At 46.9% G+C, this 25821-nt stretch overlaps 1 protein-coding gene across 1 annotated transcript in view; it reads left to right on the forward strand.

The window, feature by feature from the left end:
• The window catches only part of LOC144264756 (myosin-IIIb-like), a 140142-nt gene that overhangs the window by 497 nt on the left and 113824 nt on the right, over nucleotides 1–25821 (forward strand). The window contains exons 2-13 of the mRNA XM_077816554.1: nucleotides 369–434; nucleotides 1205–1335; nucleotides 7029–7131; nucleotides 9172–9274; nucleotides 9359–9515; nucleotides 11083–11185; nucleotides 11476–11604; nucleotides 14183–14291; nucleotides 20517–20633; nucleotides 21254–21354; nucleotides 21701–21787; nucleotides 22022–22087. Of these exons, the coding sequence (XP_077672680.1) occupies nucleotides 369–434; nucleotides 1205–1335; nucleotides 7029–7131; nucleotides 9172–9274; nucleotides 9359–9515; nucleotides 11083–11185; nucleotides 11476–11604; nucleotides 14183–14291; nucleotides 20517–20633; nucleotides 21254–21354; nucleotides 21701–21787; nucleotides 22022–22087 (1272 nt within the window). The remainder of the gene's footprint in view (nucleotides 1–368; nucleotides 435–1204; nucleotides 1336–7028; nucleotides 7132–9171; nucleotides 9275–9358; nucleotides 9516–11082; nucleotides 11186–11475; nucleotides 11605–14182; nucleotides 14292–20516; nucleotides 20634–21253; nucleotides 21355–21700; nucleotides 21788–22021; nucleotides 22088–25821) is intronic.

Raw genomic sequence — 25821 nt, forward strand, 5'->3', positions numbered from 1 at the left:
GTCACTGGGGGTGTGTGCAGTGGGGCAAGGGACCCCACGGGACACCAGGGGCATGTGGGCAGTGCTTAATTGGTGCTGCCAGGACTGAGCCTTGGCACCCCATGCTTGCAGCCTCAGTTATGCAAGTAAAAAAATTGCTTGAGCCCTGGCACCTAATTGTTTGAGCCCCGGGGTACCTCTTTCATTACAAATTAAGCACTGCCTCTGGTAGTGGAGGGAGACCCTGTTGGACACTGGGGATGTGTTGGATGGGAGACCCCTTGGGACATGGTTTCCTCACCACGCCTCAGTAGTGTAGTGCCCTTGGTCCATGGGGCACTGTGCAATGCTTGCTTACCTGGTTGGTGGGAATTTTCCTTTTACATCAGACATATATTGGGGACATTCTGATTGCGATGAACCCGTTCCAGAGCCTTCCGCTCTACGAGAAACCAGTAAGTGTCCCCTCATTCCAGTGTATGGTGTGAGTAGCGTGAGTGTGTGGTGTCTTGTGCTGGTGTGGCCCTGGTGGGGAAGAGGTGCAGGTGCAGGTGGCCCTTCCGGGGGGGGGGGCGGGCCAGACAAGGGGAACAGAGTTGTGCACTTTGCTCTTGATGTTTGAATCACATTACTTCCCTGTGAAGTTTATATTGTTACCCATAAGGAATGTGGCTAGTTGGGCTTTACTAGGAGGCTTTTCTATGTACTTTGAAGTCCCTGTTTTTTTCAAAATGTAGTAAGTCTCATACAGATTTTGTCAGCTGTGTTTTGATTTCTCTCTGTCACCCATGGCTCTTTGTCCTTCATTCTGTTTGAAACAAAATATTTTAGACAGTTTTAAATCTACAAAGTACTCATTGAACTGAGTATCCAGTAATAAAAAACAATCCTGCTTGCAGCAGTCTTCACATCATACCCGCTGTTTACACCCTGCCCTCACCCTCCTCCCCACAAATGCTCAAGAACAGAGATGACCTTTGCAATAAGCCAGAAGGTTCTAAGCAGGGCAGTGGCAGGGGGTTCTGGGGCACATTATGTTTTTGGAAATCTTCATCTGACATGTGGTGTATTGTTTGATTGGCTCTATCAAACCATGGAAAATGTAATCTAAGCTTCTCCCTCCCTAGTCGCAGTGGCTAGCTGAGGTGAGGAGGGGAGAATTTACCCTCTGTCCCTCTAACTGTTCTGGCATTTCACTTTAATTGAACTTTCCTCCTGCTCCCAGGTGTCAGAGAAATATCAGAACCATGACAAGGGTACCCTACCCCCCCACATCTTTGCCATTGCTGACAGAGCATACCAGGCCATGCTGGGACATCTGGCAACAGGACCTCAGAACCAGTGTATCGTCATCAGGTAAGAGAAAACAATTCAAAATATTTGTAGGGCTCCATATTGTGGGACAGTACAGTCTTGTCAGACCTGCATCACTGACGGGGAGAGCAGACAAGATGGAACTATCAACTTTGCACCCTCCGGTCTGTGGCCAATGCCCTCATTAAGCTGGTGTTTAAAGAAGGGGGAATGAAGACCAAAGGCCTCTTCCTGGAATCCATTTAAGTGCTTACTATGGTGGTTAAAACAGAACCTCTGTGTTGTCTTCCCACATACCCACCCTTCACCCTTCTCATTCACTTCCTAAGAGTTGACTACAGGGGCAGTGAGTTCAGAGTCACAGAAGATTAGAGTTGGAAGAGACCTCAGGAGGTCATTTAGTCCAACGCCCTGCTCAAAGCAGGACCAATCCCCAATTTTTGCCCCGGATCTCTAAATGGCCCCCTCAAAGATTGAACTCTCAATCCTGGGTTTAGCAGGCCAATGCTCAAACCAATGAGCTATGCCTCCCCCAAAGCCAGGGCTTTGTCAAGCCAGGCCTGAAAAACCTGTAAAGATGGAGGTTCCACCCCTCCCCCCGCTCCCCCCCCCAGTAATCCATTCCAGTGCTTCACCCTCCTAGTGAAATAGTTTTTCATAATATCCAACCTAAACTTCCACCACCGCAACTTGAGACCATTGCTCCTTGTTCTGTCATCTGCCACCACTGAAAATAGCCAGAGCTCCATTCTCTTTGGAACCCCACTTCAGATAGTTGAAGGCTGCTATCAAATCCCCCCTCACTCTTCTCTTCTGCAGACTAAATAAGCCCAGTTCCCTCAGCCTGTCCTTATACGTCATGTGCCCCAGCCCCCTAATCATTTTTATTGCCCTCTGTTGGACTCTCTCCAATTTGTCCACATCCTTTCTGTAGTGGGGGGCCCAAAACTGGATGCATTACTTCAGATGTGGCCTCACCAGTGCCAAATAGAGGGGAATAATCACTTCCCTTGATCTGCTGGCAATGCAGCCCAATATGCTGTTAGCCTTCTTGGTAACAAGGACACACTGTTGACTCATATCCAGCTTCCTGTCCACTGTAATCCCCAGGTCCTTTTCTGCAGAACTGCCGCTTGCTTAGCTAGTTGGTCCCCAGCCTGTAGCAGTACATGGGATTCTTCCATCCTCAGTACAGGACTCTGCACTTGTCCTTCTTGAACCTCATCAGATTTCTTTTAGCCGAATCCTCTAATTTGTCTAGGTCACTCTGGACTCTATCCCTACCCTCCAGCATATCTGCCTCTCCCCACAGCTTAGTGTCACCCGCAAACTTGCTGAGGGTGCAATCCCTTCCATCCTCCAGATCATTAATGCCGATGTTGAACAAAATCGGCCCCAGGACAGACCCCTGGGGCACTCTGCCTGGTGCCGGCTGCCAACTAGACATCGAGCCATTGATCACTACCCATTGAGCCTGACGATCTAGCCATCTTTCTATCCACCTTATAGTCCATTCATCCAATCCATACTTTTTTAACTTGCTGGCAAGAGTACTGTGGGAGACCGTATCAAAAGTTTTGCTAAAATCAAGATATATCACGTCCACTGCTTTCCCCATATCCACAGAGTCAGCAGTATGATAAACTGCTTGGCAAGAGATGGGTGATATTCTACAGCATCATCACTAGGCTCTACAGCCAACACTGAGGATATAGCCTTTTTATTGCTATTTCTTTTATTGCAGTACATGCTATGATTGTCTTAAAAGTGCTGAATGCCTAGACAGAACACCCCATTGAGATGAGTGGGGCTGGTGAGATCTCTCCTTTTGTTTGAGGCTGTCTCTGCAGTGGCATACAGAGTCAGGTATCAGGCTCACCTTTGGAATGTTCTTCATGGCCAGTGGCACGAGACATTTAATCTGTTTTCCAGTAACAGGTTAAATTTTGCAAAAGTTGAAGGGAGTCCCAGTATGATGATGGCCTGGCTTCTGGCCAGATGTGTCTTATTGAACAATGCTCACAAGGAGAGGACATGACAGGGAAAGAATATATGTGTCTGGGGCAGATGTGCTTTTGGGATCACAGATCATTTGGGTAATAAATAGTATCAGGCTCCGAGTTAGAGAATGGATGGCTGCTCTTGGAGTAAGGGAAAGAATTAGAGAAAGTCTAATTCCTCTCTGTGCCTGGTCAGTTAGGTACATCAGTGGTGAGAAATACTAGTAGGAAACTCACCCTTTCTTTCCAGACAAGGACCTGGCTATGGTGATCTGCTTGTTGTCACCTTCAGATTGGATAACTGTAACTCGCTATATCTGTAGAAGCAATGCAGAGAAGGAAGTGATGTGCAAAATCCAGCTCTCTGCCTTCTCAAGGGATGGGCTGCTGCAAATACTTTACACCTGTGCTCTAATCCCTCAGCTGTTTCCCAGTCTTCTTCCATTGCTTGTTTGAGGTTCTGATATTCAATGACCTAGTGGTTCAGGACCCAGCTTAATTTGCAAACATGTCTCCATCCACAACCTATTCGAGGGCACTTGTTTTTCTGGAGCAATACAGCTGCCAAAGCCCATGGTGAAGTGCATGAGAGATGGAAGTAAATATTTTTGGGTGAGGAAGTTAAGTGTGGAGATTGAACTAACTGGGAGTCTGACCCACTGTGAGGTTTGCTGTAGGTTCCGCCTCTTTGGGAAAAGCAGCTCCTACAGTAGCTAGTATAATGAGGATTAAAAATCTTATTCCCAAAGTTGAGGCTCCTATAACCACAGAGTCAAGGAAGGAAGAAGAGCAGAAACCACCCCCTCATCCCCACCCCCGAGCCCTTCAGAGACCTGGCTATGGAGATCTTATTGACCTGGGGTGTTCTAGACACTACAGCAGTGGGCAGTATAACATAGATAGATACTTATAAACAGAGTGAATTTGCTGTGGAACCCTGACATGATAAACAGGAGACCCCATGATGTCATAATTAGACTTCGTGGAACTGTACGGCGCAGTAGAGGGAACCAGCTGGAGGCGAAAGCCCCTGGGGCACGGCTGAGGGGACATAGCTGCTGACTGAGGGCCCAGCTCTGCAGTCAGCAGCGCAGAAGTAAGGATGGCAATACCATATCATGCCCATCCTTCACGCCGGTGCTTGCGGGGGCTGTGCCTTCAGAGCTTGGCTCCTGGCCAGCAGCCACCACTCTCCAGCTGCCCAGCTCTGAAGGCAGTGCTGCCGCCAGCAGCAGTGCAGAAGTAAGGTTAGCAGTACTGCAGCCCCCCCGCACAATAACCTTGTGACCCCCCCCCCACAATTTTTTTGGGTAAGGACTCCTACAGTTACAACACCATGAAATTTCAGATTTAAATGGCTGAAATAATGAAATTTATGATTTTTAAAATCCTATGGCCGTGAAATTGACCAAAATGGATGGTGAATTTGGTAGGGCCCTAATCATATCATATATATCAGGTTATTAACTATCTTCTCTGCTGCTACAACAGGAAGTTCATGGTTTGTGTTATCTGCAAACAGCAAAGGCAATAACTGAGGACACTTAGTGTGAGCAAAGATCTGGGGGAGGAGGAAGGGAAGGCACCCTTGTTACACATAGCTAAGGCTATGTTTTAGTCACGGGTATTTTTAGTAAAAGTCATGGACAGGTCACGGGCAATAAAGGTCACGGTCCAAGGCAGTGCTGGGGACCAGCTGCCTGGGGCTGCCAGAGCAGTGGCAGGTGCGTCTGGCCCCGGGGCTTCCCCAGCTGCCGGTGTGGTTCTGGGGTCAGCTGCACCAGTGCTGCAGAATTCACGGAGGTCACAGAAAGTCACAGAAGCCGTGACTTCCATGACCTCCGTGAATGATTTGCAGCCTTACACATAGCCTCAATACTAGATGCTACTTTGATGGGCTATGTTTTATTCCATTGCTTCTGGGCACACAGAATGTCACAAAGATGAGAGATCCCATCTTGAACTGACCAGGAAATAGCATGGCCTCTGTGATCTGTACGTTCCTCACTGCCCAGATTAGTCACTGCAACTCACTCTGCTGGGTCTGAATGAAGTCTTTCTCAGAGACTTCAGCTGGCGCATTATGTAACAGCCATCTCCTAAATAACAAAGGTAGATATGATCACATTGCCCTGTTCTCTGAATTCCACTGTCTCCATTCCTGCTGGTGTCAGAGCTAAATTAAATCCTCACCCTAATATGCTTTGCGCTAGGACCTGGCCAACTGGGAGATAGCCTCAGGTAGCTGTATTCAGCGTGCACAATACAGGGGACAGAGTTATCTCCGCAGCAGGATCTGGTGATGGAACTCCACTGCTCTCTGGCAGGTTGAGACCTACAGAGCCTTTCCTCAGCCATGGCTCCCATTAAAACCAAAAACTAACCAGCTGCCCCAACCCTGTGACCTGGGGGAGGGCAGGCATTACATAGTTCCTGACTTCAAGAGCTTACATTCTGTCTTTTCATTCTATGTTTGTGTGATACCCAGCACAGTGGGGCCCTGGTCCATGATGGGGGCTCCTAGATAATGCCACAATATAAATAATAATAGGAAGCTAAATGCCCTTAGTCTCTTTGTAGCTGTTCAGTGCTTAAGTGCATAGATGATGGGTGCCTTAGAAATACCATAAAGAGAAGGTGGTTTTAGTGATTACTGTGTAGGGCCACGAGCATCCAATGGAAGTCTGGGTGGGTCATACTCCCTTTTGGAAACTGGTGTCTCTCTGTAACCGAATAACAGCAGTCTGGGACTTTTCCTCCTTGCTGAGTGTCAAACTGGCACACTATCCCCTTCCCCCTCATACCAGAGCAACATTCAACCACCTGGCTGTGCGTTGACCCTAGATTCCTGTCCAGCCTGGTGCATGTCAAACCAAGATGATCTCCCTTTCTCCTTTGCTGCTGTCCTATGTCTTGTTTAGAGAGAGGAGTTCAGGTCACCAGCCCCCCGCCACCTGAATCCTAGGAGTCTGCTTGTCCCAGCACTCCATTAGACTGTACATCACCCCTCCACTCCACCCTGTAGCCACAGAGAGCTGCAGAGCAGAAGCCACACCTGGGACATAAAGTGCAGTGCCCAGGTGTGTAAACCGTCCTGCCCTTTGGAGTATTTGCACTATTTCCTGCTTCTGCTCTGTGACTCACAGATCTTCACACAGGGTGAAGTCTTAGTGCACATATGCTGTCATGGGATCACAGCCCAATTAAGGACATGGAAGCAGTGGGACAAGTTCTGCTTGTAAGGGTTGGGAGGGGAGGGAATGCCTTGTATATGTGAAGGATTCAGTGAGACAGGTGCCTTTCAGGGTCATTCCTCCCTCTTTGCCCAGAGCTGGGGATACTAAGAAATTCCTTTTGGCCCCCTTGCTTAAGGGACTGCCCAATGGGTCAAGTTCACAGATAGGTGGGAGACAATGTTAATGTGGGTAAGACCCCTCCATCCCCAGGGTCAAGAAAGAATCTCAAGTGGAGGGTGTTAAATTGCAACACTGGGTGCGGAGGCTTACTAGGGGATCAGTGCCCTATAGAACCTGTTGCCATGGGGAGTGGGGTGGGTCAAGGTGGTGCTAATGTGAAAACTGCCAGTAGGAGGCACCTGGAGCTGTGCAGTAGTGTTGGTACATGGCGGGTGTTGGCTCAGAGAAAGAGAAGATGCGCTGAGGCATAAGGGGAATAGCATCTGAGTCCTAGTGGTGGTAGAGTTTCCTGTCCTCACCCTCTGCTCTTTTTTGACAGCGGAGAGAGTGGTGCAGGGAAAACCGAGAGTGTAAAGCTACTGCTGCAACACATCATGTACCTGTGCAAGGGTAACTCACAGCTGGAGCAGCAGATACTGCAGGTGAGTCATTGAAGTAGAATGCAGGGGGACAGACGGAGGGGTGGCCACAGAGCAACTCACGGTTGGCTTAGGGGGTTCTACAGATGAGTCATTGGGAGTGGAAAAAGCACAGAGTAAATGAAATCTTAGCAACGGTATAAATCCAATACTAGATTGTCAGTTATGATGTAGACAAGACACGGGTTCATTAAATATTTGGCAAGAAGCAGGAATATAGAAATTATTTCAGTAATCAGTATATTCCATCAGTAATTAGGGAGGATGTTAAACAGCATCTTTTCAAGTTAAAGATTTCTAAATCAGCAGGACCAGATAAGTTGTATCTAAGAATGTTAAAAGAATCAGCTAAGGAGTTCTTTGAACCATTAATGTTGTTTTTTTATTAAATCTTGGAACACTGGGGAACAGTCTAGTCCAATGGACTAGAAAATATCCAGTGTTGTGCCAATATTTAAAAAGAATAAACAGTATGTCCCTGGTCATAGGCTGGTTAGCCTGATGTTGATCCCAGTCAAAATCATGGAAAGGCTGGTATGGGATGCAGTCAGTAAAGATGCTGTAGCTAAGAGAGCAAATATGATCCTTGAATGTATGTGAAGGGGAATATAAAGTAGAAACAGTGAGGTGGCATTGCTTCTGTATACAGCATTAATGAAACCCTTACTGGAATAGTTTGTTAAGTTCTGGTGTCACTCCTCCAAAAGGTTTCAGAGTAGCAGCCGTGTTAGCCTGTATTCGCAAAAAGAAAAGGAGTATTAGCAGCACCTTAGAGACTAACCAATTTATTTGAGCATAAGCTTTCGTGAGCTACAGCCCACTTCATCGGATGCATTCCGATGCATTCCACTAGTACTCCTTTTCTTTTTACTCCTCCAAAAGGATGCTGACAAATTGGAAAGGGTTCAGAAGGGAGCTACAAGAATGATTCAAGGCCAGGAAAACCTGCCTTACAGTGAGAAACTAAAGAAACTCAGTCTATTTAGTTTATCTAAGAGAGAGTAAATAGCTAACTTGATCATTGCCTATGTTTACCTACCTGGGGGAAAAGAGATTTCAGATAGCAGAGGTCTCTTTAATCTAGCAAACAAAGGGATAACAAGATTCAGTGTCTGGAAGCTGAAGCTAAACAAATTCAGACTGGAAATAAAGTACACATATTTAACAGTGATGGTAATTAACCATTGGAACAACTAACATAAGGATGTGGTGTATTCTTCATCACTTGAAGTACAGTATTTTAATTCAAGACTAGATATCTTTTTAAAAGAGGTGCTATAGCTCAACCAGAAGTTAGGGGCTTGATGGAGTGATTACTGGGTGAGTTTCTCTGGCCTCTTATGAAGGAGGCCAAATTAGAGGATCATAATGGTCCCTTCTGGCTTTAAAATCTATGAATTGCAGCAGGAGTATTGGAACCTGCAGGAGGTTGGGGGCACAGGGCAACCTGTAGTGGAGCAGTGGATTTGCAGATTATCATGTGGAGGGGCCCTTCCATCCCCAGTCATTAGTAGCCAAGTTTATCAGATTCTTTTCTGAGTCCTATAACTCAGTCATTCTGCCCCATATTAATTTCTCTCTCTGCTGTGAACTTCCCCCAGTGTGTCTGTCTTTCTGTCACTGAGTTCCCCAGACCTGCACACAGCATCCCATGTAGGCCCATCCATGAGAGGGATGCCTCTCAACCCCCACTGCTTGGTGGAAGTGGGAGGCTTCTGGGATTGAGGGGCTGAGGGCAGAATCCCAAGGGTTCTCTCTAGGACCTGACAAACTGTCCTTTCCTTGCTCCAGGATGTGGTGCCTTTGCTTATACAGTCCATGGTTGCATTGGATTATTTTGTCACTGTGTGCATTTCCAGCCTGATTTGAGCGACTCAAATCTTTTTTTTTTTCCCCTATGGCTCCTCAAGAGGCCATGAGGCTGTTTCACATGATAACTCTGATACCTTCTGCAACCTAGCTGGGCCATTGTAGGTGGGAGGGGATGTTAAGGGTTCCCTGTTGCTTATACCTCCCCATCAACTCTGTACATTTCCCTTCCAGGTGAACCCATTGCTCGAAGCCTTTGGCAATGCACAAACTGTGATGAATGACAACAGCAGCCGCTTTGGAAAATACATGCAGCTGAGGTTCCAAAGGAGTACAGGTGAGACCCAGGACTAGGTCTCTGGGTGTGTGGAACCCATCATCTGTGTGGTGATTTCTTTCCTTCTGCCCCTTCCCCATGTAGTGAGGGGCGCCAAGCTGAGCGAGTATCTGCTAGAGAAGTCTCGTGTCGTGCAACAAGATGCTGGAGAGAGGAATTTCCATGTCTTCTACTATATGTTTGCTGGGCTCACTGCAGAGGAAAAGGAGATGTATGGATTGCTAGATCCCTCATTGTACAGGTACGCGAGTGGCAGGTCCTACTCTGGCTTCTCAGTGGAGTGCAGGTCAGAATAATGTGCTCCTACAGCCCCATATGGGAAGGAGTGGAGGAAGAGGATTTGTCCTGGTGTGAGAGTTGAGTAATGAGAGGAGAGCAAAGGCTTGGGGGATTGTCATGGAAGGCTGCAGCTGGGCTCTGAACGTAGATGTAGTGTGGCCTAATGGATGGGACACTGGTCTGGGACTCAGGAGACTTGGGTTCTGTTCCTGGCTCTGCCAGTGACCTGGGGAAATCACTCCCCTCTCTGTACCTCTGCTTCCCCCCACCCTATGTCTGTGCTGTCTCTTTGGGGCAGGGACTGACTCACTGAGACTGCCCTGCACAGTGCTCTCATATAAGACATGTGTGATGTACTCAGGGTATAATCTGAACTGATGAACAGCTGTGTCCCCTCAGCTTTCCTACATGGGGTGCCTTTTACAGTGAGAGCTACCACGCCTGGTCTGTTCACACAGCTTCCAGCATGTAAATTATTCCTAGTTATATTGTATGAGTGCTGTAGCCAGCTACTCTTGAATTACACTACAGAGCAACACCAGCAAACTCCAAGTCCCAGACTTGCCGCAGAGATGTATGCCTTGTACTGCCCAGCTCTCTTCGGGACAACACAAGCTCATATGAAGTTCATCATTTTATTAATACAAAATGATATGTGCAAATCCTGTTATCCCAAATGGAGTTTCCCAAACACTTCAATTCAAACACACAGGTTTAGATAAAACAATAAAACAAGTTTATTAATTTTAAAAGGATAGATTTTAAGTGAATACAACTAATGAGGCATAAAAGTCAGAATTGGTTACAATAAAAATAAAAGTAAAACACAACTAATGCCTAACAACAAACTTGAGTGAATTCAAAGCAAGGTCTCTCTCACCACATGTTTCAGCAGTCTTAATGGCTGAACTTCTTTCAGTCAGGATCCCTCCCCCTTCTTTTGTTTGTCAGGTATTGTGGATGCTGTGGGCAGAGAGAAAGGGAAGAACGATGTGGGGCTTCTGCCATCCCTTGTTATAGTTCTTTGCCTTTTTTGAGACGAAAAGTCTTTGTGGACGGAAACCCCAAGCTGTTACTTTTTAAGATGTAGATTTTTTGCTCATGTCATTGTGTGCATGGCCCATGTATAGCCATTTAGCAGGTGATGGCCCATTTGGCCTGTTTGCACCTGGCTGAGGCGTCAGTTTATCTTTTCATAGAATCCTAGGACTGGAAGGGACCTCGAGAAGTCATCTAGTCTAGTCCCCTGTAGTCATGGAAGGACTAAGTATTTTGTCTCTGAGGAACTGGTTTTGGCTGCTTCCCAGATCAGAATACGTCTTAGTAACACCATACAGTGGAATTTTATAACTTTATCAGCACAATATTGACCAGTGAGTTACGAGTTTTCAAATGATACCTCACAAGGCATGTTCGTACAAAGGTTATTATAATAGCATGCATGGGCTGAATACAGGGGTGCAGAGCATCATAGTATGTAGACTGTACCCTAATACAAATAATATCAGTTGACTCACTTGTCTCCTCAGGTACATAAGCGGCTGGTTTAGGGCAGAGGATGTGGCTGAGTCCTGGAAGCACAAGTACTGGGAGGTGCGTAATGCCCTAGACATGGTGGGCTTCCAGGAACAGGTGAGTACAGTGGGCACTCTGTCACCATCTCCACCCCCTCTGCTCAGTTAGCCCATTTGACCCACTTCTACTTCCCTCCTTCAGTTTGCTGTGCTGTTCACAGGCTAACAGATTCCGTGCAGAGCTCCCTTCCCCCGCCCCGCCACATACCTGACCTTCCTCGCCCTCCACCACTGCAGGAAGTTTGAAGTTCCACTGGAAGAGGGCTGCTTATTGCTCATCATGTGTATGTACGTGCCCACATACATCTGTGGGTACCAACCCCAAGCCATCTCTGTTGTGTATTTTAGGAGCAGGTGGACATGCAGGCAATCCTGGCTGGAGTCCTGTCTCTGGGCAATGTGACCTTCCAGTCCCAGGAGAACAATGGGGCCGTGAGAGTGAGTGAAGCCTCCAGGGGGTGGCTGAAGGCTTCAGCGGTGAGTCGAGTGAGAGGCTCAGAGGAGTGAGACAAGATTGTGCTCCCATTGGGGACCCGTGTGGGGTTTGGGGAATATTTATATTAGGAATGGTATTTAAATCCATGTATGAAGGGTAGATGAGGGCCACTGCGGGGGTCCTTCCATTCTTTGGGTGCTGCTTATGCTACACCTGACTGACGCAGCAGAGGGGACTCCTATCACTGATTCTAAAGACGCTACAAAAGAATTAGGAGTTGTCCCAGGAATGCACCAGATTGCCCTAGTGACTGGTATCTTCAAGCCCTCTTCTCTCCCACCATGCACCTTATGTGGGTTTTAACCACCAGCAGGTTACTCAGTTCAAAGCCAGGTTCAGAATTGGAGGAGAAGATGGGCTGGGGCTACAGACCAATTCTTTTCTATCTCAGCCCCTCACATCCTGGCAGCATCCAAATCCTGCTTTCTCCATATTGTATCGAAAACCTGATCCGTCTTCTCTCTCCTCAAAGCTAAAACACTTGGTCAGACCCTGATCTCTCCTGTGTCAATTACTACAACCTTTTTCTCCCTGGCCTGACACCCACATCACTCTCCTCCCCAATTTTGTCAAAACACAGGTACTAGACTTTTTCTCACCTGTTGATCTGACAGCACCACTCCTCCCACAGGCCCTCCTGCACACTGCATCAGATCTGGCCTTGGTGGAGTGCAGTTTCCTGTAATCTGAGCTTGACTATTGAAGTTCTCGCTAAGAATAATGTTCCCTGGCTTGAAAAAGCTCCAGCTCATCCAAAATGCAGCAGCTCATCTGCTTAACAGGCTGCTGTGCGCCACCCCCTCCTCTGCCACCTCAATGCCCTACTCTCAACAGTGGCTTCCTATTGAGTAAATCCAATTCTAGGTCTCTATTTTGATTTCAAAGCCCCACCATGGGATCGGCCCCAGCTCCCTGACATGTAGCCTTTTCTTTTTAGTTAAAGTAATTTTAGTGACATTAGATGTATTCAGCTTTGGTAGCTACATTCTCAAGTTCAACAGTTACCTCTGCCACTTGTTTCATATCTAGCGTTCATAAGAACACATGAAAATCAAGGAAAGTAGCACATGCAATTACAGAGTAAGGTCTAATGTCTTTTATCAATGTTATTCAAGTTACTGGCACAGTTATGAATATCACAGCATGTATAAATTGTAGCTGCAGTCATACTCCCATCCTCCTACATAGTATTAGGGTCTGATGGGTGTTTTATGGAGTGATCATCCGTAGAGGGATGGTTCCTGGAGGAGTTTTTCTATAGGAAGCTCAATTTTTCCAATCTGGGCACCTTCTTTCTATAATGTGATTTTGCCTATACCTACATTGTGTGCATGTGCATGAAAGGGTCAACCGTCTTTTCCGTTTGGTTTGGTTTGGTGTTTGGTGTTTCTATAGGTTGTGTATAGTTCCTTTTATTCTCATTAGCATTGATGCACAACCTGTATCCTGTGGTTAAGGCACGTGTTAAACAAAAATGTGCTTCTAGAGCATTTTTGCGATCTAAAATTAATCTTTTGGCCAATATTTTTCAATTTCATTTCTTGGTACATCTTTTCCTATAATCTTATGGCATTGGGTTATTTTTTGGTTACTTACTGATGTCAGTATTTTTTATTTCTAAGGCCTAAAATATCTAAGTTAAAATCTTACAGGCCTCAGCCTATAGGCTTTGCATTTCAGCCTTCCTTACTTAGATACCTAATACATATTTATCCCTTCTAACTACTAATCAATCTTATACTTTTATAATCCTATCACTTAAGTTTGGTTAGGATACAATAATTATATATAACATGTCATGTTACTTAATTATAACATGACAAAATAAATAATAAAATCAAATCATTGGCTACAGAGAGATTCCCCCTCTCCTCAACTTTCCACAGTGACTGCATGCCACTGGAACCATGAAGCTGCCCCTCTGCAGGGGTGGCTTGTGATTGCAGGAGATGGAACCGTCACAGGAGCTGGGTTCTGACTCTGGAATTCACTGCCTGGTGAAATCAGAATGAGCACTAACCTCATTGTATTTGGAGCTAAGTAAAAGCCACACCGCTGCACCCAGGCTCAGTCTGCTCTTGCCAGCAGCGCAGGAATAGAAAGTTCCATGCTATAGCTTTCTACTTTTGGAGAGCACTCTGGTTCTATGGTAACCAGGAGCCATAGGATCATGTTTTAAATGTCTCTTCCTCCCCTTCAAGGATGGGCAGAGCTCTGACGCAGATTTCAGCTCAGGCAATTAATAATGTGTTATGTAAATAATTGGAGGTAAGTGCTAGGAAGGTGTATGTGGGGGGTTGGGAAGGCAGCGGCCCAAGCGGGCTGTTTGTGTGTGAGAGCGAGTGAGCAAGCTGGTCTTAAGGAGAGTGGTGGCTGCAGAGTTTGTGGCTTGATGCCCACAATGTGTTGTTATTATTTACGTTATGATAACGTCAAGAGGCCCCAGTCAGGATATGACCCCATTATACTGGGTGGCGCACAAAGGTGGGGAGACATAGCCACTGCACTATGGAACCAGGGATTGAAACTGACTATTCTCTTTGGTCCCTTCTCTCCCAGGGTCAATTTGGAGTCCAGGAAGAGGAACTATTGAAATGCCTCATTTGTAAAGTGTCCGTAACCCGGGGAGAGCAGATTCAGCGTTTCCACACCCAGCAGCAGGCTGAGGGTAAGGAGCAGGGGAGGTAAATCAGAAAAATTGTCTGGAAGAACCCTTCTAGGCACATCTGTCTTATCTGTGACCTTAGAGCCTGGTATTGTCCCAACAGTGTATGTAAACTCTCTGGAGCAGGGATTATGTCTCCCTATGTGTTTGTGCAGCCCCCCTTGTAATGGGCCCTAATCCTGAGAGGGGCCTGTGATGAGTTCCCCCTGAGGTGCCACCTGGAGCTGGGATACCACTGAGCCTCCCTGACCCACCAGCCTGGGCTCCCTCTCACACTGTACTGCTGTGACAAGCTGCAAAGCCATCCAGGCTTCAGCTTGCACTTTCACCAACATACATACAGGTAGGGACACACCCACCTGCAGTTTCATGCAGGTGCTTTGACCAGCCCCTGCACAGGAAGGCGACAGCTAGGGTAACAATCAGCTTCTCAGGCATGCATCCCTTCTGGAGTATAAAGCCAAAATTATACCATCTTGCACTGCACAGGAACTGTACAGTGTAAGCTCATAAAATTCACCCCATCCATCAATGTGGAGAGGAATATGCAATAGCCTTCTACCCCTGAGTTATGTTTCCCACACACTGGTTTAGATAAAGCAAAAATAAGTTTATTAACTAAAAAAGAGAGATTATAAATGATAGCAAACAGATCAAAGCCATTTACCTAGCAAATAAACAAAAAGTGCAAACTAAACTTAATACTGGCAGTCCTCGACTTTACGATGTTCAAGTTACAACGAATGGCACTTACGACATTTATAAATTATCATTGTGTTTTGACTTTATGACATCGGTTTCGACTTTACAATACTCGATCTGATATTGTTCCTATGGGAAATTCGAGTTACAATGTTTTCGACTTAAGACGCGACTTTCAGGAACCAATTGTGTCGTAAGTCCGAGGACTGCATGTATGCTAAATAGATTGGATATGAATAACAGATTCTCACCCCAAGTGATAATATGAGCAGGCTGCAGATTCTTAAGGGGCAAGCTGCACTTGCTTGCAGCTTGGAATCCCCAGGTGTTCCATTCACAGGCTAAAAATTCCTTTAGCCTGGGTTCAACACTTCCCTCAGTTCAGTCTTTGTTCCTCCGGAGTCTCTTTGTGTGGGGAGCGAAGAATCCCTGGTGATGTCACTCCCTGCCTTAAATAGCTTTTGTATATGGCAGGAACGTTTTGTTTCAAACCTTAGTTCCCAGACTGGTCAGTGGAAAAACACTGACATCCCAAAATGGAGTCTAGAAACATGTGGTCACATCATATGTCTTTGTAGAATCATAGCAGCCATTGCTCGGAGGCTGTCTGTAGCATCCGTAGGACAGCAGAAAAAGCCGATCACAGGAAGAGAATGGCCCTGTTCAAACATTAGAGCCAAAGCAAGATGTCTGCTGCATTGGTCATCCCCACATCTGTCATACTCACAATGCAGATACTAAAAAGCCCTTTAACTGCATTTAAAACCGGATGGGAAAGAGCACAGGAGTATTATTCTATTGGCCTGCATCCTAAGGCTGGAAGTAGTTATAAAACATGAGCCTCCTCCAGCCTTGTCAGACCACTTCCACATCCAGGCAGAAACGAGAGTTTTCCCCATTGTGAAGAAAAAATAAACTATTTGTATAGCGCTCCTTGAAAATTTGGATCTCACCAAACTACTATACTGACAGAAAACTCCACCTACCTGAGACACCAAGGGGTAGAGAGATCAGTGAGGCACTACTGTGGCCATAGATACCCCAGCACCAAAACCATCTCCCCACCACCCACATGGATCACTGTGGCTCTCCAAGAACCTGCAACAGGAAAAGTAGGAAGGAAGGAAACTTGAGCATCAGCGCTGGAAGTAGCATGATAGAAGCAGGCTGAGACAAAAGAAAGGGATCCTACAAACCCATGCTGGTGCCATGAAGGGACAGAAAGAGGCTGCCTCTCTTCTGCCATATGGACAGCAAAGTCACACCACACAGAAGCCTTCTGGACTTGAAATTGCTTTAACTCAAACAGCCCCACATCCCATCACTTCACACTGTGGAGATTTCTTATTCCATAGAGTTTACCTGCCCCAGGGATGGCTTCGCAGACCTCCAAAAACAGCCAGCTAAGAGCAGCTAAGAAATTCATGCTCCCAGCCCACTCCTATATTGTCATGGAGGCACTGATGGCATCAGGGCCACCCCTGAGACTCTGCCTCTGCCCTCCCCTGCAGTTGAGAGACTAGAGAGCACCTGGGACACCGACTGGTAGAGACTGTCAGCTGTCATCTTCTAGTGAAAGGTACCTAGTGCGCCCCACGCACCCCAACACCTAGCAGTCTGACCTGCATCAAGAAACAGTCATTCAGCTCAAGAGACTTCCCAGCCCAGTGTCCGACCTCCCTTTGGTAAGCCAGCTCAGAGAGAAAATAGAAAAATCTAGTCTCCAATACCACCTGCAGGTGTCCTGAGTCTGTCAGTCAGGATTGAGGCCAGGGCCTGGCACAGAGCCAGCACTTGTTGCCTCCCATGGATGCCCTCCTCTTGCCTTTAGTCAAGGGGAGCCCATCCAGGGATGAAAGGAAAGGGAAGTCCTGAAATGGCTTAGATCTAGCCTAGGGGGTTGTCCTGGACAACTGTCCCCCACAAAGCACTCAGCTTTGGGGCATCGTACTCAGCTCTACCATGATATTCAAGATTGGTATAATGTTTTAGGGAGAGCTGAGGAGACAATCAAAGCTACAGTGTCAGCAGCACATGGACTGCACCCAGCTCTCCATCTTCTGTATGTCTGACACAGCCAGCATCAACCCCTGTGTCTTGACTAAGATCAGCAGCTAGATGATGGGGAACCCAGTACGTAAAACCAGCCATACTGGGTCAGGCCAATGGTCCTTGCCCAGTATCCAGTCTTCTCACTCTGACTGTGGCCTGTGCCAAGTGCTTCAGAGGGAATGAACAGAACAGGGCAATCATCAAACGATCCATCCCTTGTTGTCCAGTCCCAGCTTCTGGCAGTCAGAGGCTAGGAATACCCAGAGTATGGGTTTGCATCCCTGGTGTTGATTTAGCAGGTCTGGGGAAGACACGTAAATTGTCTTCACCTGCTAAGTAAATTACGTAACTGAAGTAGCGTAACTTAGATCAACTTACAGTGTTAGTGTAGACAAGCCCTGAAAGTCCAAGTACACTGTATCCACTGGCACACCCTCATCCACATGTTTGTTTGACCTCCTCAAACAATTCTAAATGATTGGTGAGGTATAATTTCCCTTTTCAAAAGCTGTGTTGGCTCTTCCCCAACAAATTGTGTTCATCTATGTGTCTGATAATTTTGTTCTTTACTATAGTTTCAACCAATTTGCCTGGTACTGAAATTGGGTTTACTTGCCCGTAATTGCCATGATCACTTCTAGACCCTTTTAAAAAAAATTAGTGTCACATTAGCTATCCTCCAGTCATCCTATACAGAAACTGAGTTAAGCGATAGATTTTTGTAGTGTTGGTAGGGAGGTCTCTGTGGATTAGTATGTTGTTCAGAGGTGTGTTGGAAATATTCCTTGAGTCGGAGACGTCGAGACCTCCCTACCAACACTACAAAAAGAAGGATTCTAGGTGGACTCCTCCTGAAGGTCGAGACAGCAGACTGGACTTCTACATAGAGTGCTTCCACCAATGTGCACGGGCTGAAATTGTGGAAAAGCAGCATCACTTGCCCCACAACCTCAGCCGTGCAGAACACAATGCCATCCACAGACTCAGAAACAACTCTGACATCATAATCAAAAAGGCTGACAAAGGAGGTGCTGTTGTCATCATGAATACGTCGGAATATGAACAAGAGGCTGCTCGGAAGCTCTCCAACACCACTTTCTACAAGCCATTACCCTCTGATCCCACTGAGAGTTACCAAAAGCAACTACAGCATTTGCTCAAGAAACTCCCTGAAAAAGCACAAGATCAAATCCCCACAGACACACCCCTGGAAGCCCGACCTGGGATATTCTATCTACTACCCAAGATCCATAAACCTGGAAATCCTGGGCGCCCCATCATCTCAGGCATTGGCACCCTGACAGCAGGATTGTCTGGCTACCAGCACTCCCAGCTACCTTCGAGACACCACTGACTTCCTGAGGAAACTACAATCCATCGGTGATCTTCCTGATAACACCATCCTGGCCACTATGGATGTAGAAGCCCTCTACACCAACATTCCACACAAAGATGCACTACAAGCCGTCAAGAACACTATCCCTGATAATGTCACGGCTAACCTGGTGGCTGAACTTTGTGCTTTGTCCTTACCCATAACTATTTTACATTTGGGGACAATGTATACCTTCAAATCAGTGGCACTGCTATGGGTACCCGCATGGCCCCACAGTATGCCAACATTTTTATGGCTGACTTAGAACAGCGCTTCCTCAGCTCTCGTCCCCTAACGCCCTTACTCTACTTGCGCTATATTGATGATATCTTCATCATCTGGACCCATGGAAAAGAAGCCCTTGAGGAATTCCACCACGATTTCAACAATTTCCATCCCACCATCAACCTCAGCCTGGTCCAGTCCACACAAGAGATCCACTTCCTGGACACTACAGTGCTAATAAACGATGGTCACATAAACACCACCCTACACCGGAAACCTACTGACCGCTATTCCTACCTACATGCCTCCAGCTTTCACCCTGACCACACCACACGATCCATTGTCTACAGCCAAGCTCTGCGATACAACCGCATTTGCTCCAACCCCTCAGACAGAGACAAACACCTACAAGATCTCTATCAAGCATTCTTACAACTACAATACCCACCTGTGGAAGTGAAGAAACAGATAGAGCCAGAAGAGTTCCCGGAAGTCACCTACTACAGGACAGTCCTAACAAAGAAAATAACAGAACGCCACTAGCCGTCACCTTCAGCCCCCAACTAAAACCCCTCCAACGCATTATCAAGGATCTACAACCTATCCTGAAGGACTCTCACAAATCTTGGGAGACAGGCCAGTCCTTTCCTACAGACAGCACCCCAACCTGCAGACAGCCCCCCAACCTGAAGCGAATACTCACCAGCAACCATATACCACACAACAGAACCACTAACCCAGGAACCTATCCTTACAACAAAGCCCGTTGCCAACTGTGCCCACATATCTATTCAGGGGACACCATCATAGGGCCTAATCATATCAGCCACACTATCAGAGGCTCGTTCACCTGCACATCCACCAATGTGACATATGCCATCATGTGCCAGCAATGCCCCTCTGCCATGTACATTGGTCAAATTGGACAGTCTCTACGTAAAAGAATAAATGGACACAAATCAGATGTCAAGAATTATAACATTCATAAACCAGTCGGAGAACACTTCAATCTCTCTGGTCACTCGATTTCTGATCTCAAAGTGACCATCCTTCAACAAAAAAACTTCAAAAACAGACTCCAACGAGAAACTGCTGAATTGGAATTCATTTGCAAATTGGATACAATTAACTTAGGCTTGAATAGAGACTGGGAGTGGCTAAGTCATTATGCAAGGTAACCTATTTCCCCTTGTTTTTTCCTACCCCTCCCACCCACCCCCCCCCCCCCCGTTCCTCAGACGTTCTTGTTAAACCCTGGATTTGTGTTGGAAACGGCCCACCTTGATTATCATACAAATTGTAAGGAGAGTGATCACTTTACATAAGCTATTACCAGCAGGAGAGTGGGGTGGGGGGAGAGAAAACCTTTTGTAGTGATAATCACCCATTTTTTCATGGTTTGTGTGTGTAAAAACAAACATCTTCTGTATTTTCCACAGTATGTATCCGATGAAGTGAGCTGTAGCTCACGAAAGCTTATGCTCAAATAAATTGGTTAGTCTCTAAGGTGCCACAAGTACTCCTTTTCTTTTTGTCTTCCCAAGGAATCTTAAGGGTGGGTAGGGGTCAAAATCCATCTTGTAATGGATAGCTAGTTACAGTCTCAACAGAGCTTCATAATCTACTCCAGACAGAGCATTAATCACATGTAGGGGGAGGTGCAGAGAAATAGCCCAAGCCCCACATTCCCTATTTAGCATGTGCAAAGGTACCCAGTCCTCCCTCTGGAGCCATTAGGTCTTTTGGGCCCCCAGGTGGAGGAGGGTCCCACCCCAAGGACCTCTTGGTGGCCTAGGGAGAAGCTCAGAAGTTCTTCGAGGGGAAGGAGCACCTGTGGCTAGGTGACCATCTTTCTTTATTGTCTGGCTGTGCAGATGCCCGGGACTCCATTGCTAAAATGGCATATGGCCGCGTGTTTGGTTGGATTGTCCGCAAAATCAATGAACTGCTGGCTGAGAATGTGGATCCTGAGGTGGAGCTGAGGGAGATTGGTGAGTCCCAACTATTTTGCTCCTGTCAGCCCCCTGAATGCACATGCTACAGTCAAAGGGGCAAAGCACCATGGGGGTGGAGGTGTCTCTAGGACTGAATACAGGGTTGTAATTCCCAGGAGATGGTAGCCTTGGGGAAGATTATTTTCACAGTGTCTCTGGAGGACACAGTCAGAAGAGGAACCTGGCTGCACAGATGTAATTCTGGGGGAGAATGCAGTCTTTGCAATGGGGCAGAGCTTGTGCTGGGGTTTGGATTATTGCTGGGGGTCTCACTAGAGTTCACTGGGATTTAGTTCTAGTGTTCTCTGTGAGGTGGGTCTCTGTGGGGTGGAGGGAGCTGGGGTGTAGCTGGCTGCAGGGATGGGATTGGTGTGAGGGGAATGAGACGCAGTGCAGGGGTGTCATGGCAGCCTGTGGAAGAAGCATTATGAGGGGGGGGGTAGGGGGGGTCTCACAAGGCCAAGTCTCTGAGGGGATGAGAGCTTGGTGTGAAGGCATGGGGCTCAGGGAGGGGAGTCTTTAGCTGCCAAAGTTGGGGGCTTAGTTTAAGGAGTATTCAGCCACCCCATAGGTGAGTCTACAGGGGTCTATGTTGAGGCTCATCTCCCTCCTTCTAGGGATCCTGGATATCTTTGGGTTTGAGAACTTTGTGGTGAATCGTTTTGAGCAGCTCTGCATAAACTTGGCCAATGAGCAGCTGCAGCACTTCTTCAATTATGTGAGTTCCAGGTGTGACGTTTTCTGGCCTGGCAGGGTGCTCCGCAGGGTGTTGGGAGAGCCATGGGAGGGCAGAGTGGTGACCTCTCCTTGTACGGTAGGGCCCCCATGGGGCTGGGGGAGCCCAGGGTGGTGATCCTGGAGCAGAGGCCTCCTCATGCATGGGGGTTACCATTGGATGGTGGGCCTGGCACAGAGGGATTGCTCACAGCAGTGATCTTGTCTTGGGGAGGTTTGAAGCTGTGACTCTGCCTTGCATGTAGAGTGTTGAGGAGAAAGATGCATGACTTGGCTGAAGGCTGTTGGTGCTGCTGGGAGCTCCAATTTTACTCTCTTCTGTGTCTCAGCATATTTTCCAACTGGAGCAGGCCGCATACCAGGAGGAAGGGCTGCCCTGGGAGGAAATTACATTCAACAATAACAAACCCATTTTGGTGAGTGACCTAGAGCTGGGTGTGGGAGAGACCCCTCTAGCCCTAGGCAGAGGCCCGAGGGAGGAAGTGCTGTATCTAATGTTGGGAGGGTTAGGATCTTGGGAAAAGTTCTTTTGAAGGTGGGGGCAGAGAGTGTAGTGAGCAGATGGAGGGGAGATGGCCTCTCAGGAGAGGATGGACTGCCTTCACTCCTGTTAGGTAAGGAGCTCATCTCTTTTCCTTCTCCTGCTGCAGGACCTGTTCCTGGCCAAGCCGCTGGGGCTGCTGTCTCTCTTGGATGAGCAGAGCACGTTCCCTCAGGTATGGCAATTGTGACTAGAGTGGTACAGGGACAAGCTGTGGATCAGAGAAGATGTTGTGGGGGCTGGTGCAACAGATGTCTGAGGAGAATCATAGAAGATTAGGGTTGGAAGAGACCTCAGGAGGTCATCTAGTCCACCCCCCTGCTCAAAGCAGGACCAACCCTGTGTTGTAATTGAAATCAATATATTTGAAAATGTCAAAAAATATCCAAAAATATTTAGTACATTTCAGTTGGTAGTCTATTGTTTAACAGTGCGATTAAAACTGCTGTTAATCGCGATTAATTTTTTTAATTGCAATTAATTTTTTTTAGTTAATTGCATGAGTTAACTGCCATTAATCAACAGCCCTAATAAAAAATGTGCCAGGAAATTCCATATAAACACTCAAAAACCAGGAAATGGCCAACATTAAGTTTTTCGGTATAACCTTAACATGTGTCCTGTTTGTGCATATGCATTACATTAGTCTTTAGTTATATGATCAGATACTGTTATATATGTATGACCAGTATCTCATCCAGTAAACAAGGCAGGGTGCACTCATTCAGCAGAGGCGATAAAAAAAAAATTATAAATAATTATACTTAAACATTATTTAAAAACAAGTATTTCATTTTTATAAGGAAAACCAACTCATTCTTCAAGAGCTTGATTGTACATGCATTCATAGAATCATAGAATATCAGGGTTGGAAGGGACCTCAGGAGGTCATCTAGTCCAACCCCCTGCTCAAAGCAGGACCAATCCCCAACTAAATCATCCCAGCCAGGGCTTTCTCAAGCCTAACCTTAAAAATATCTAAGGAAGGAGATTCCACCACCTCCCTAGGTAACGCATTCCAGTGTTTCACCACCCTCCTAGTGAAAAAGTTTTTCCTAATATCCAACCTAAACCTCCCCCACTGCAACTTGAGACCATTACTCCTCGTTCTGTCATCTGCTACCACTGAGAACAGTCTAGATCCATCCTCTTTGGAACCCCCTTTCAGGGAGTTGAAAGCAGCTATCAAATCCCCCCTCATTCTTCTCTTCCACAGACTGAACAATCCCAGTTCCCTCAGCCTCTCCTCATAAGTCATAAGTTCCAGTCCCCTAATCATTTTTGTTGCCTTCCGCTGGACTCTTTCCAATTTTTCCACATCCTTCTTGTAGTGTGGGGCCCAGAACTGGACACAGTACTCCAGATGAGGCCTCACCAATGTCGAATAGAGGGAAACGATCACGTCCCTCGATCTGCTGGCAATGCCCCTACATATACATCCCAAAATGCCATTGGCCTTCTTGGCAACAAGGGCACACTGTTGACTCCTATCCAGCTTCTCGTCCACTGTCACCCCTAGGTCCTTTTCTGCAGAACTGCTGCCGAGCCATTCGGTCCCTAGTCTGTAGCGGTGCATGGGATTCTTCCGTCCTAAGTGCAGGACTCTGCACTTGTCCTTGTTGAACCTCATCAGATTTCTTTTGGCTCAATCCTCTAATTTGTCTAGGTCCCTCTGTATCCTATCCCTACTCTCCAGCGTATCTACCTCTCCTCTCAGTTTAGTGTCATCTGCAACTTCCTGAGGGTGCAATCCACACCATCCTCCAGATCATTTATGAAGATATTGAACAAAACCGACCCTTGGGGCACTCCACTTGATACTGGCTGCCAACTAGACATGGAGCCATTGATCACTACCCGTTGAGCCTGACAATCTAGCCAACTTTCTATCCACCTTATAGTCCACATTCCACGTGCCGAGACCAGAAGCTTCTCACAAGCAGTGTCCATTGGCTTATACATGCACCTGCCTACCGTCATACTCCCTTCCGAGGATATAAAAGGTGGCACCAGCCATCTGCCACTCCAATTCCTCCCCGTCCTTGGCCTGAGATGGAGTGAGCTGTATCTGTAGCCAGTTGAGATTTGGCTAATTATTTGATTTTGTGTGTATTGTTATTTATATATAAGTATATGTGTATTTATTTATATTTAGGTAACTGTTGCCTACAGTAGAAAGTAAGTGCAAAGGGGGATCATTTTCAGGACTTAACTCCGCCACTCATCTCCCTCTTGAAGAACAGATTCCTAACATGCCCAGGTCGCCTGGATTTAAAAACTGTGTGGTCTGTCTCAGACTGCTTCTTATGAAGGAAGACCACGACACCTGCCTCTGCTCCTGGGACAGACTCTCATTACTTCTAACTGTGGTATCTGCTGCTTGTTATTGCATAGGATGATGCAATCCAGAGACCGCTGGCTTAAAATGGACAGGCACATGAGGGTAGACTGGGATTCAGGCTTGTGGGACCTTCTGTACACCAGCTGCAGGAGTTCAAGAGTGCTCCATCAAGCTTAGTGTTGATTGGCTCCAAAGCTCCTTCTCTGAAATAAGAAAAGGAGTACTTGTGGCACCTTAGAGACTAACCAATTTATTTGAGCATGAGCTTTCGTGAGCTACAGCTCACTTCATCAGATACATACCGTGGAAACTGCAGCAGACTTTATATATACACAGAGAATATGAAAACTTCTCTGAAATAGTTTTCAAAGTGGTAAGAAGCACTAGGGAAAGAGTGAGGAAGGGAGATTGAAGCATTCCCTTAAAGAGAAGAGGAATAAATCTCCCTCTAAGTCGTCTTCAGAGAAGAGCCTGTCCTCCCCATCTCATGAGACTCCCTACCATGGCATGGGCATATCCAGTGCTCATAAGAACCGCGATCCTGGCTCTGTAACATTTAAGTCAGAGGGCCTGGCACCACCAACCAGCACCAATTCTGCTGGAGAAGAGCTCCCCATAGTACAGAATCATTCCATACTGACTGAATGGGTGCCGATGGGACCAACAGCCATTGTATGGAGAGATGAATGCTCTTTGATTCAGAGTGCAACTTCAAAATGGCTGATATTGGCACAGAGCATGTCACCTCTGGTACCAACGAGAGAGGATGACTACAAATCCTCCATCAATGGCACTGATTCCACATACAGTGCCAAGCAATTTCACTGTCTGTACAGATCCAGAATCCCCGCATCTTTAGGGGCAGCCTAAGTGGATAGCTCAGTGGTTTGAGCATTGGCCTGCTAAACCCAGGGTTGTGAGTTCAATCCTTGAGGGGGCCATTCAGGGATCTGGGGCAAAAATTGGGGATTGGTCCTGCTTTGAGCAGGGAGGTTGGACTAGATGACCTCCTGAGGTCCCTTCCAACCCTGATATTCTAAGATTCTATGAACCAAGACTTGAGTCAGCACAGGCTACCATGTGGTTTCCTTCACCAGTACTGTCTATGAGTCAAGCTAGATCACACTCCTCTCCAGTATTGATGGCACTGTCATTTGATTCAGAGGACTCATACCCATCTTCTGAATCCATTTCCAGTGGGACTGTGTCACCAGAATACCTGCAGAAACCTCGCTCACAAGAAGTGATCCCAGATAGTGTCTAAGCTGTTGTGAGCATTGCTACTTTCTCTCACTTAGGAACTGTCAAACACAGGGTATGTCACAGAGTGACTGGCCCTTTTATGAGGAAGCAGGCTCCAGTGCACCTGGACCAAAGGCTTAAGGAGGCTTCTGAGCCCCATAAACAGGGAGACAGATGCAGGTGGTTGTTGGTGGATTCCTGTAGACGCTGCAGGGAGTGAGATGGCTTCTGCAGGGCCTTGAATCAACCTGTGGAGAACGCCAAACTCCAGGCAAGAGGCATTTGGGAAGAAGACAGGCCCTCAGGGAGGAGGGGCTGGGACCAGC

Source organism: Eretmochelys imbricata, chromosome 5, assembly GCF_965152235.1.
Source record: "Eretmochelys imbricata isolate rEreImb1 chromosome 5, rEreImb1.hap1, whole genome shotgun sequence".
Classification (NCBI taxonomy): domain Eukaryota; kingdom Metazoa; phylum Chordata; order Testudines; family Cheloniidae; genus Eretmochelys; species Eretmochelys imbricata.